The 12205-nt window shown below is 38.9% G+C and overlaps 1 protein-coding gene across 2 annotated transcripts in view; it reads right to left on the bottom strand.

Moving 5' to 3' along the window:
* Positions 1 to 4106: 4106 nt before the first annotated feature.
* LOC120306167 (hexokinase-1) overlaps positions 4107 to 12205 on the bottom strand; it is a 67507-nt gene continuing 59408 nt past the window's right edge. For both annotated transcript variants that reach the window (XM_039338875.1, XM_039338874.1), the window contains exons 15-18: positions 10668 to 10851; positions 9327 to 9482; positions 8216 to 8449; positions 4107 to 6678 (exon numbers count right to left, since the gene is read on the bottom strand). In XM_039338875.1, coding sequence (XP_039194809.1) covers positions 6534 to 6678; positions 8216 to 8449; positions 9327 to 9482; positions 10668 to 10851 — 719 coding nt within the window. In that variant the 3' untranslated portion in view covers positions 4107 to 6533. The remainder of the gene's footprint in view (positions 6679 to 8215; positions 8450 to 9326; positions 9483 to 10667; positions 10852 to 12205) is intronic.

Below are 12205 nucleotides of genomic sequence, written 5' to 3'. Positions count from 1 at the left end.
AGCGAGAGATGGCTGGAGTTGCAGGGCTGTCAGGGCTCAGTGGAAGAGCCAGGATCAGCACCAGGCTCCAGCTGGAGCTCAGTGCTGATCCTGGCGCTTCTGCTGAGCCCTGAAAAAGCACCAATCAGTTGGAAAGCAGCACTGATCCTGGTGCTTCTGCTGAGCCCAGAAGAGCCGATCAGCTGGAATGTTTCAGCATCTCCAGGGTCTTGTGATTTACATTCAGATGCTTGGCAACTGATTCATATTTATGACGGTCACAGTGTCCCAGGGTCATGTGAAGTGACCAAAACCTGCTGCAACCACCCAGCAGATGGGGGGGAATAAAAAACAAACACCCCTCACCCCACCCCCACAGCCAATCCTCAACAGAAATGCTCACAACAATGAAAACCTTGGACAGAAGGAAGAGCGCCGCCAGGTGGGCAGGCAGGCGTCTTGCTCGTCTGTGGCTTAGAGGGCACTTTTTCAGTGCCATTGTAACTTCAAACAGTCACTAAGTGAACTGTTGTAAGTCGAGGACCACCTGCACTTTATCACTTTTTTCCTTTTGTTTTTTTGGTCATCAAGTTTTTGACACCTTGCTAGGTGACTGGTGGTACTCGGATGTTGCCATACCCTAAAAGTGGTACAATGAGTGAAAAGGTTGAAAGCCCTGGTCTAGATCTCTCACATACAGAGGGAGGATAGGAGTCAAAAAAGTCAAAATGGTGGCCCAAGCAAGTGATCAATGGCCAACTCTTCTTTATGAACATAATACAACATCTTAAAAGGACATGGGACTTAATTGCCAGGCTGGCCACCTTGATTTTTCTGAGCCCATCTTTGTAGCAAACCCGTTTGATTAGAGGTCAGGCTAGAGACAGACAGATGAGTCAGCAGAGAGGTGGTAAATCATAAAACTGTAGTGGAAAATACTGCAGAACAAATTTAAAGAATAGAAAGGTGTGGTAGAAATTAGGGGAAAAATTGATGGCTTCGCCCTCTCATCTCTGGCTTAGATAACATGAATTTTATTAATATTTGTGCCCCTGGCAGGTTCTGATCTGGATTCAGGATTGCTTTTCAATGGTGCCCCTGCATCAAAGCTACAGAAAGAGACCAGCTTAACCTTGGCTATCCTGACCCTTATGGAAAATCCAAAGAGAACAAGCATCCAATATCTCTCTGAGTTTGGCAGTGTACAAAACTAATTGCTTTTTCAGTTGCTAATATGTATTCGGTGGCATGATTTTTATCCTAAAGGCTTGAGTAACAGCTTCATTGTCCTGCTCTTTTGTTGTAGCATCAAAAATACTGCAATAGATCACAGCATGTTTGTACAGGTGATCCTCGATTTACAATCATTTGTTTAGTGACCAAAGTTACAGCAATATGTCAAAAAGTGACTTATGATTGTTCTTCACACTGCTGACCATTGCAGCAGCATCAGGGTCACATGATTAAAATTCAGACACTTGGCAACCGGCATGTATATTTATGATGGTTGCAGGGTTGCTTAGCAATGGAAATTTGGGGCTCAGTTGCAGTCATAAATTGAGGATTACCTGTAATTATTCTTCTATGGTGGTCCTGCAGTTTGCCAGTCTGTGGTCCTTTTGAAATCCCTTTTTACATGAAAGATGATTGTTCTATTTCCCACAAAATAAGCAGGCAATGCATTTTCCCCCGATGTGTCTTGATAATTTGCTTGACTAATTTCTTGCTATAATCCCATTAATAATTTCACTGATATTGATATCAGTACCTCAAAACCAGATTAACCGGCAACCTAAGTTATTTATTGCATTTATAGTTATTCCAATATTTGTATACGTTAAACATAATTTAAGTACCTTTAACTGCTTCCAATTTCACAGTTGTTACAAAGAACAATTCAGAAATGGTGAGCCCTTAACTAATAGAGACCAATAGTTAAGAGTCCACTCAGTGTATTCCTAGACATTAAATAAATAAAAATCTACTGGTAATCTAAAATGCATTTTCTCCCTAAAAATATTTTGATTCCATTCACCATCCTGGAGCTGAAGCTTAAAATACTTAGATCTAGACAAATGTCCTCTTTAGAGAATCTGTCCTTTTAGAAAAAGCCTATATATACAGAATTTTCTCTACACACATATTGCAATAATCAAAATTGTGTTGTGGAGAATGTACTTATGGAAAATCAAAATCATTCATCTCCTTTCCTCAAGAATATCAAACCAAATTGTAACAGAAATCGGAAGGGAGGGGCTGGAGGTCCTGAAAACTGGGGTGAGGAAGAATTAATGAAAGGGATAAAGGTACTCTTCAATTCAGTTCAAAGTTATGATGGACACCTTCCCCCCCCCCAAAAAAGGTACTTAGGACCTGGCTGCCATATGACCACATCTTGAGCAATCGGCAACTGGCCTGCAATATGGCCATTTGAAGCATCCTGGAGTCCCGTGACCATGGTTTACAACATTTTTGGTGGAAACCAGCATTTACTTGATTGCAAAAGAGCACTTCCATAGCAAGCAATGGGTTCACTTAATGACCACCACCAAAAAAAAATCATAAAATCGGGCAGTCACATGATCATCCACTTGACTGTAACTTACAATTAATTGTGGGCTCAACTACAGTTGTAAGTTGACGACTATCTGTATTACGGTCCTTGTACCCAATTACCTTGAACATCAGGTCCTAGGAAGATTAGAGGGATCAAATGCAATCCATAATTGCCATCAGAACCTTCTATCTTTTACAAAGTTCTGCTCCTTGCAAAGTATATAGGGGAAATGACTTTTACTAAAGGGCATAAGCTTTTGTTTATTAGATGGAAAAAGTGCTACTTGAGTCCTGTTTTTCTTTCCCATTGAAGTTACAACTGGTCCTCCCCTCCTTTGATCCACAACAAGAAATCCACAAGTAAAGATCTAAAAACTGGAGAAAGTGGGGAAAAAAAAATTCTTCCTTATATTTCCCTATAATTGGACCAGCCCTGAAATTTCTTGGAAAGAATGAACATCAAATTTAACACTCATTATTACAGCTCAATAAACATAGCAATAAGAGAGTGTATTGTGAGGCACACTTTAAATATTTATTATAATTTATGAGGTAAGAATATTTCACTCAAGGAAGGAAAATTATTGATTTTATATAAACTCATTAGTGATTTATATACTATAAAATAATCAAAATTGTTTTTAAATAATTTTGGAAATAACTTTCATATCAAAGATTCCAGCAAACTGAAAAGCAGCACAAAGTAAAATGCACTGAAATTTTTTTTTAGGGAAAAAAAAAATTTAAAATGCTGGGAGTTTTTTTTAACCCTCTTAAAACATTGGATTTGCAAAAAAAAAAAAAAAAATCTTCAGGAGATTGCAATCAGTAATAGCAACTGATAACTCACTATGTATATGAATTTGTTTCCCCAAAGTAAGACACATTTTTACAGCCTAAAAAATAAGCACCCTATTGAATGAACGTGTGTAAACATCACCAAACTTAAAAATTTCCAGATGGGCATAGATTTTGCAATTTAAACCAGGCAATTCATTAGTGTCTGTCAGCATTAAAGCTTAACGCCTTTAAAATGCAAAGTTTTTGTTCTGTTTTGAACACAGAATTCCTACTTATAAGAAATTACAATGAAGCCAATGGGTTTTCTAGCTCTGCACAGTGAACAGCTTAGACCTTTTTTATGCCAAGCACCCACTTTTGATTTTTTTTTCTTCAACACTGAAGCTGCAAACTATAACTATATAAAAACAAGCTAACAGTGTAAACATAAATTCATGCCCAATTTTTGAACCTGGAAGAAAAAGAACATATTTGCATGTCAAAATTCACTCTGAAATCCAGGACCTTCTTTCTCTGAAGATTAAGCCCAAGAGATATTTGTTGACTTAACAAGAACACTTCAGTTTTGCAACCACATGTCCAGGATCTGAAATATAGCAAATTCTTCTAAACGCATTTATCGAAACTCAAAATTGGCTAGATTTGTGAATTCTTCAAGGAGGTTCTGGTCTAAAAATTTTGAAAAAAAATATTTTTGTTTCTCTTGCATTTCTACAACCTAAATACCTCTTTCATTCCTTTGTAAGAAAGAATCACCAAACACCAATAAACACACTTCAAAATAAAGTTTAATTATGTCACAAATGTCCACTTTGCACTATGTAGTATCATCACTACTGGTAGGCAATATAAAAAGACTTTCCAGCATAGGAAAACCATGGGAATCATGCGATCCTTCAGGAAGACGTGTACACACGCACACACACTGAAAGCTGCAAAATACTGGGCAAGACTCATTTTACCACAACATTCGATCACAATGCACCAAAATGTGTACTGAAAATGCTTATTAAAAGAGAAGGCAATCCGAATCTTGAGATTTAAAGTAATCCACTAAACTTGCTTTATTTTCTTTATTGTTGCTGTTTCTTGTTGCCAATGATGTGATCAATATACTTTCTTATTGGAATGGAGATAGCTGGAGAGCCTCTAAAAAGACAAGCTGACCCCTTTGCTATTTGGGTAATTACTAACAAGAGAAAAGAGTTCAGTCTCTATAATAACGCTCTAGTTTAAATTTCAAGTCTAGGTCAAACTACAAGATCTTGTAACTGTGATATCCATCGTTTGCAGATTATTTTCTCTGGTGCTACCTATATCAATATTTTTCAAATATCTTGGTAAATCGCACCACCAAATCCAATAAATAAACCAGAATAAACCAGGTCTTGAAAGATATTCCTAAAATTGTTAAAGAATACCTAATTTCCCACATGCCTAATTAACTACAAGTGTGCATTTTCAGAAGTATAATTGGTACAATTCAGCTCCATAAAGATCAATGTGATTTCATTATGAATTCTACTACTGTAATCACCATAGAAGGTAGAGTGTATCACATTTTCCCATCTGATTCTTTGGCTATAGCGAAGTTTTGTGATTGTGTAAATGCTGTCTTACAGAAGCATCAGAAATAGGAAGCCACTCAAACCTTTTCAGTTTCCTGCAGTTTTTAGAATAATGTGTCAGACACCCTGGGCTATAAGAGAAAATCAAAATGGTGGTCAGGTCTGTAGTCACTGGTATCTTCAGTCTAGAACAATGTTTCTCAACCTTGGCTACTTTAAGGTGTGTGGACTTCAAGTCTTAGAATTCCCCAGCCAAGCAAGAGTTGAAGTCCCCACAACTTAAAGCTACTGAGGTTGAGAAACACTGCTCTAGAGCAAAGGCTAGACTGGATTATCCAGTGGGATTTTGTTTTTTTAAAAAAGATGATAACCAGGACCAAACAATCAAAACCCTACCTCAGGGGTCTTCAAACTTGGTCCTTTTATGACTTGTGGACTTCCAACTCCCAGAATTCCTCAGCCAGTGTGGCTGGCTGAGGATTTCTGGGAGTTGAAATCCGTAAGTCATAAAAGGGTCAAGTTTGAAGACCCCTGCCCTACCTCAAAAAAAGATGGGGTTTCAGTTCTGCAGATGCTTTGGCTGTTGGATGCAAATACTGGCCTTACGCTGATTTGGTTCTTCTGGATGTGCACCTGTGATATGGATCCGACAGAAAGTCAAGTCTCTGCCCCCAACACATTATATTCTCCCATGCAAGCTCTCATGTTTCTCCCAGAATTTAGGACCTTAATAAATTGGAAATGGCTCTCAGCAGGACATAAAATAACAAGGGAATTCCAAACTCTTTTATTAAAGGGGGGGAGAGAGAAACCTGGAAAATAGCAAAGCTAATATAAAGGCAAAAAGCATTTCTTAGAGATCTGGATCACCTTTGATTTTATTAATAAAGACTTGCCTTTTGAAATGGTTCATGCTTTACTTGGAATTTTGACATTGATTACCAAAGCGAAAAGAAATAGAAGTGATAATTGACAAGTGAGGAGAGGTACTGGTTGATTGATTAATTGATCTGTGCATCCCTTGGTTCAGTGCAAACAGAAGAAAATTCACATCATTAAGGGAAGTCTAAGACCAGAAAATTCAGATGCTACCAGACTGCTGTGAAAACTCCAAGATGGGTGAGGAGGGAATAAAACAATATTGGGTGAAAAGTTCAGGTGGGAATTGCTACATTCATTTTGCATAAGCATTTGCCTCATATTCAGCACTGTTGGTGGTATACTGGTTTAATGTGGACACGGTAGCAGCTGCAAAGAATATACTTGACATGGTACCACCACCTGCTCTTGCTCATGTCAATTTTTTGGCTGTAATTTTAGAACCTCAAATCATAAATTAATTCCTGACATTTGTTTAAATTATCCATTTTTTTTCATGATCTACAGATGGGGAATGTACTAAATAGGCCAGAAAAAGACACATGCAGACAAAAGGACCCAAAGTAGAAGATATTATCAGCAACAGCATACTTAATCAGCATTCTATTTTTTATTTTACTTTTTTTTTTTCTTAAACCCCAACTCTTCCACCAAGCAGTGAATTCTGGGCTCTCCCCGCCAGTTCAGACTACAGAACTGCTGTTTGTCAAGAAAGTGCTTGGAAGTCATAAGCAGCCCAGGGATCAGAGTTCAGTTGTGCTCTGCATCGCGCAATCGACATCCCACCGCAGTGATAAGGGCGGCTCCTTTGCCGCTGCCGTCTTCTGAAAGCAGGAATGTCACGTTGCATTTGGGCGCCAGATCCTTTACTGTTTGGTGCATGACCTTTGAAAAGCTGCAGAAAGCAGAGAAGCGGTGAAAAATCCTTCTTCCACCCAACTGAAAATGGCTCTATCGTCTAAATAGGCTGGATGGGATAGGATGGGATCGACTTGCAGCCAGTGGGCAAAAACAGCATCTGTGGGAAGGTCAACACCTGCCCAGTGGCAGATGCAGTGGGTGCATAAGAATCCCTGCTCTTTCCAATCTGTGATGTCACTCATGCACAAAAGCAACAAAGCATCTATTGCAGCACAACACCCTCCGTCTTGCTGATTCTGGCTCAACTATAGGCAGGAAATTTAATTTAATTTAATTTTTTATCACATTTCTACACTACCCATCTTACTTAAGTGACTCTTAGGAGAATGACCAAGATGTGGAAATGTTTTTCCTACATTATGGCTAAAACGGGATGGTTATGTAAATGCATGGCCAGACATATTATATAAAATAATGTCATATACATTTTATACAACAGCCTTCTCCAGCCTGGTGTTCTCAAGATATGTTGAGACTGCTTTTCCTAGAACTGCCAACCAACCATCTTGAGGGAGGCTGCTAATACAGAAATGTCTGGCAGAAACTGTCCAAGGAAAGCCAGAGGCACAGATTGACACATGCTCTACGCACAATCTGGGATGTGGCTGGAATAGGCAAACATTTCTTTTCATTCACACAGAAACAAAACTGAACATCCTGTCGAATTACATACATCCCCCACCCTTCATTGGTCACTCAGAAAATAATGCTGGAGAAAGAGAGTATACAGTAATCACATATATCATATTTTTGTATTTGGAAATAAATTTATTTGTTGAATTTATTTGCTGCCTATCTTGCTTTATAAGGTTATTTTGAGTGCCTTATAAATAATAAAAAAGGAAGAAATTCAAAGGAGTATAAACAGAAATAAAATAGAATCCATAAAATAAACAATGAAAAACGAATACAATGAGAAATACATCAATAAGATGACCAAAAGAGGGATGGGTTAGGTAGAGAGCAGGGAGGGGAGGGAAGATTATAAATTTTATATAATTTAATTATAATTTATGCACATATGCATATACTGCATATAGGAAGAGTCACTTGTGGTGAGATGGACAGCAAATAAATTTAATAAATAATAAATAATAAAAGATGGAACAACACAGGAAGAAGAATTAATCTGCAATAGCTTCAACTCAGCATGTCAACCCTGAGCCTCTAAGAAGAGTTCCATCTTATCAGCTCTTACATCCTCTGAAAACCGCAAAACTCACAATGAACCGTCAGAACATCCCATGTTTGCATTAACATACATGATCGTAGTGGTTATAAAGCAGGGATCTTCAAACTTGGCCCTTTTATGACGTGTGGACTTCATCTCCCACAATTCCTCAGCCAGGCACTCTGGCTGAGAAATTCTGGGAGTTGAAGTCCACAAGTCATAAAAGGGCCAAGTTTGAAGACCCCTGTTATAAAGGTACTCGGAGCCTTAATTACGATATTTAAACCATTCAGAATCCAACATTTGCTCCTACCCAGACAAACTCACACAAAATACTTACTGTGGATGAAGTTTGTATAGTGTGCCATCTACGCCCACTGTTACGTCCAGATGCTCCAAGCCTCTGTTCTCCCTTATTTTATCTACAACAGCAGCCATTCCAGCGCCACACAGCTGAGCTGCTCTCCGCGACACAGCTCCACATACTGCCTTCACAATTATACTGTCATCGCAAGTGCTGTTCAGGCCAAGCTGCTGGAGGATGGTACGGACCTGAAGCAACGCTAATCTATCGCTGTTGAAAAGGGGCATGAAGGGGACAGAGTCAAGTACTTGAACAACTTTCCAAAGTCAAGCATCTCATTTGAGGACGAAACTAGCTCGGGGATCTCTACCTCACTTTCAACATTAGGCCACATAGATTTCACTGGGAAAAGATTTCACATCTGGAGCATCTTTGCAGGCAACATGCAGACCCTACACATTATCTATTCTGCTTATGCAGGGGTCTTCAAACTTGGCCCTTTTATGACTTGTGGACTTTAACTGCCAGAATTCACTGGCTGAGGAATTCTGGGAGTTGAAGTCCACAAGTCATAAAAGGGCCAAATTTGAAGACCCCAGCGTTAATGTAATGGTACATAGGGATGACCTTGGGAGACAGGAGGGAGAGTTGAAGACTGGACAGAAAAGGAGTAAAAGGTTGTCTCAGCCTACAGAAAGAAGGAGGATGCAGGGTATGTTTTACAAGGGCCCCTCTCTGATTTTCTAAAGTAGAAGGAAAAGAGGGGAGAAATACTTTCAGTTTTGCAAAATTCTGTTAATATAAGCTTTCAATAAAGACAGGGCTAGTGCTTCTGGTCTGGGCTACCTCGCAGGGCTAACAGCTAAGGCCAATTTAGCCAAACCATAAATCAGGATTCATTTAATTCCACACAAGCAAGATGTTTTTATTTATCCAGCATCATTTTGAAATCTGGCTCAGGAATTCTGGGAGTTGAAGTTCACAAGTCATAAAAGGGCCATTGTTTCCCACCCCTAAGCTAGAAGATGAGGGCAACATATTAATGTGAGTTTGTGAAGAAAATGTTAAATGAGATAGCTAAGGAAAAGTGACTGCTAACATTTATGGAGATAATAACAAGCTCCATTCCAGATATATGCACACTTACCTCTCAATCTGTGAAAGAAACTTGGTTTCAAAAATGCCCCTAGTTTTCAGTGTTTCTGAAATTTGACCTCTGAAGAGGAATCCTCTTTTTGTGAAGTCAATCAAAATGTTACGGACAATTTCCCCTAAATACATTCCACTGATCATCTTCTCATACCTAAGATCATGGACAAAAATACCGGTTCAGAAACACTGTTAGTAAGAATGACAGAAATTAAGTGTTAAGAAATTAAGTGTTTTTATAGGGAACAAGATTTCTTTGGGAAAGATGTTATAAATATTGGATGGCTTAAGCAGAAGTGGGTCAGTCAGCTCAGAACTGAATGGCAACAGTCTCCCTCTGTAAAGACCAAGGAGATTCTCTGAAAAGGGGACACGCAAGCTTCTTTTTCCTTTCTTGTAAGAAAAAGGTTTTAAAATATTACTGCCTTTTTCAGAAGCATATTAGGGAGGAGAAAGAAACTGTTGTAAGCCGAGGACTACCTATATTCTTCCTGATTCAAAAATCCATGTAATCTGAGAAGCCATGTCCCATGTGCCTTTCACATCTGTTAATGTGTATGACAATCCTTCCATTTCACACATTTCCAATCTCCTCTGATTTTTCCTATGCAGGTAGTTTTCATTCAGCCACAACAGATTCCAGGAACTTGATCATTAAACACTGTGCTCTGGAAGAAAAACGACGACTATTCTTACCATATTATTTCAGCTTTGCTTTACAAACCTGTCAAGGTCCTGGGTGCAAGAATTAGTTGCAAAGTTACATTTTCATCACTATCAGAACTGTAAATGGTCACTAAATGACCAATGTATTGGCAGAGTACAGGCCAAAGGAAGGGAGGAAAGAGAAAAGGTATGCTTTTCTCCTGAACATTTTTTGGGGCGAAGGGGGAAGCGATGATCGTAGTTTATTGTATTCTTCCACATTTATCAGGAATCAAAACTTATAAGTTATCTCCCAAACCGACAGCTATTTCTTCTCATTCCACCGAAAAGATTTCTGAGCACGCTCAGAGTCTCCATTGCTGACTGGAAAATCCTAGCCCATTTCAAATCAAGGGTGGTTGTTGCCCATCTTAAATGGAGGTGGACAAAAATACTTCTTCTGACTTCACATTGGATTTTTGCCTGCTATCCTCAGGATCTTGTAAAAGAAACCACAGCAATTTTACTGTCCCACAAATCTACATTCTGAGTGAAAGCTCTCAGTCTCTGGCTGAATTGTACACCCTTCTGTTCTCCAACAGTACTGCTCACAACTGGTGATAGCCACCTCTGCTGCAAAAGAAAGCCACATGACTTCATATTTCTCATCATATTTCAGTAAAAAAATGCTTACCTTTGCTTGCCACTATTTAGTGAATATTCATCCACAGCTTTGTCATAGATTGTCCTGATATCATCTAGGCATCCGTTGTCCCCAAAGGCGCCCCATTCCATGTTCACACACATCCTGCCCTGGTCTCCCTCTACCATTTCAACATTTCTGGCTTCTTCCATGTAGCAGGCATTGCTCCCAGTTCCTGGAATTAGGAAATAAACAGGCTCACAACCAGAAGAGGAGTTTGTCCAGGAGCTGGGACCTGCAACTTTCTTAACTTGAAGGCTATACCAGCATGTTATGGACCCAGGATATCACGGACATCCCAAAGGGGGCAGAGGCCCCAGAGATAAAAACACGTATCTTGTGGTCATGATACAAACCCAGAGGTAGAGATAAAAATATATTCCACTCAGTTGAATTCTAGATTTTGGTTTCTTCCCTAAATAACACTTTGAGGGAGATTAGGCTAAATAAAATAGGTTTTCCAATATCATCCTGTGATTCCATAGCTGAACAGAAATTTGAACCTAGATCTCAGTTCAGAAGTATGAACAGCTAATAAAAGGCAACTATTTATGGATTGTTTTGTTAATTGAGTTCAACATTATCGGCAGTGACTTTAGCTTTTACAAAATGTAATTAAGAACTACCCATACTGCACAGGTTATTAAATTCTACCTGGTATTTGCTATTAAATCACTTGCTAAATCCATATTCTGAAAAATTCAATCCTGAGAAAGTATAAGGAATTGAAAGAGGTTCTGGCAATTAAAAAAGGAAAATGGGAGATTTGGCCATCTTCTTGCCTGAAATTCAAATACAGCCAATAGTTTTGATCTGGCAAAGATAGGATTGCAGATCAACCTGTCTTGTTTACATTGCACGGCTCTAACAAATCTACGTAGCTGAACTGTTCTTTGTTATGTCTATACATAAAACAGCCTAGCAAATTCAGTTAAAATACTCTTTTCAAGGAGGACTTTAAAAACAGCTGAGCGCTCATGACAATTTTGAAATCTTAAAAGATCTTACATAACAACATTACCCCTTGTTCTTTTCTTTTTTGTCCAAATCAATGAATTTCTAAATTTTCAAGCAAGATTTGCCCCAGCCTCTTGTATCTCTGGCAATTTCCATCTGTTTGTTCTTGTTTTCCAACCAGACTTGACTTCAGTCATTATTTTATATTTGTAAGAGTCAAAATAAGAGGTCTTGAGACTTCATTGCCTTCTAACTGAAATTACAATCCTAACTGTGGTCTTAAGTCAAAGAGTAGCATTCTCTTTCATATACACAAGTCCCCCTCTCACACAGCACACATGCTGCTTTCCCATACAAAGGGCACAGGAAGAGGGAGATGCTTTGGTTTGATGAAAAGCCAAATCAAACAGTTTATCCCCAACATAACTAAATGTGGTCCATAGTCATTCACACATCCTGGCCACACCTTGTCAAGATCTACTCTCATCAGCTTTCTGAATTCACAAATGGGGGGGGGGAGAAATCCCGCTTTCCAGGGGAATTGATACTAAGGATTGGAAAGCATATAACTG

The sequence above is a fragment of the Crotalus tigris genome, unplaced genomic scaffold (assembly GCF_016545835.1).
Source record: "Crotalus tigris isolate CLP2741 ecotype Arizona unplaced genomic scaffold, ASM1654583v1 scf7180000017722.570129, whole genome shotgun sequence".
NCBI classification, from domain to species: domain Eukaryota; kingdom Metazoa; phylum Chordata; class Lepidosauria; order Squamata; family Viperidae; genus Crotalus; species Crotalus tigris.
This window is presented reverse-complemented; position numbering and strand designations above follow the sequence as displayed.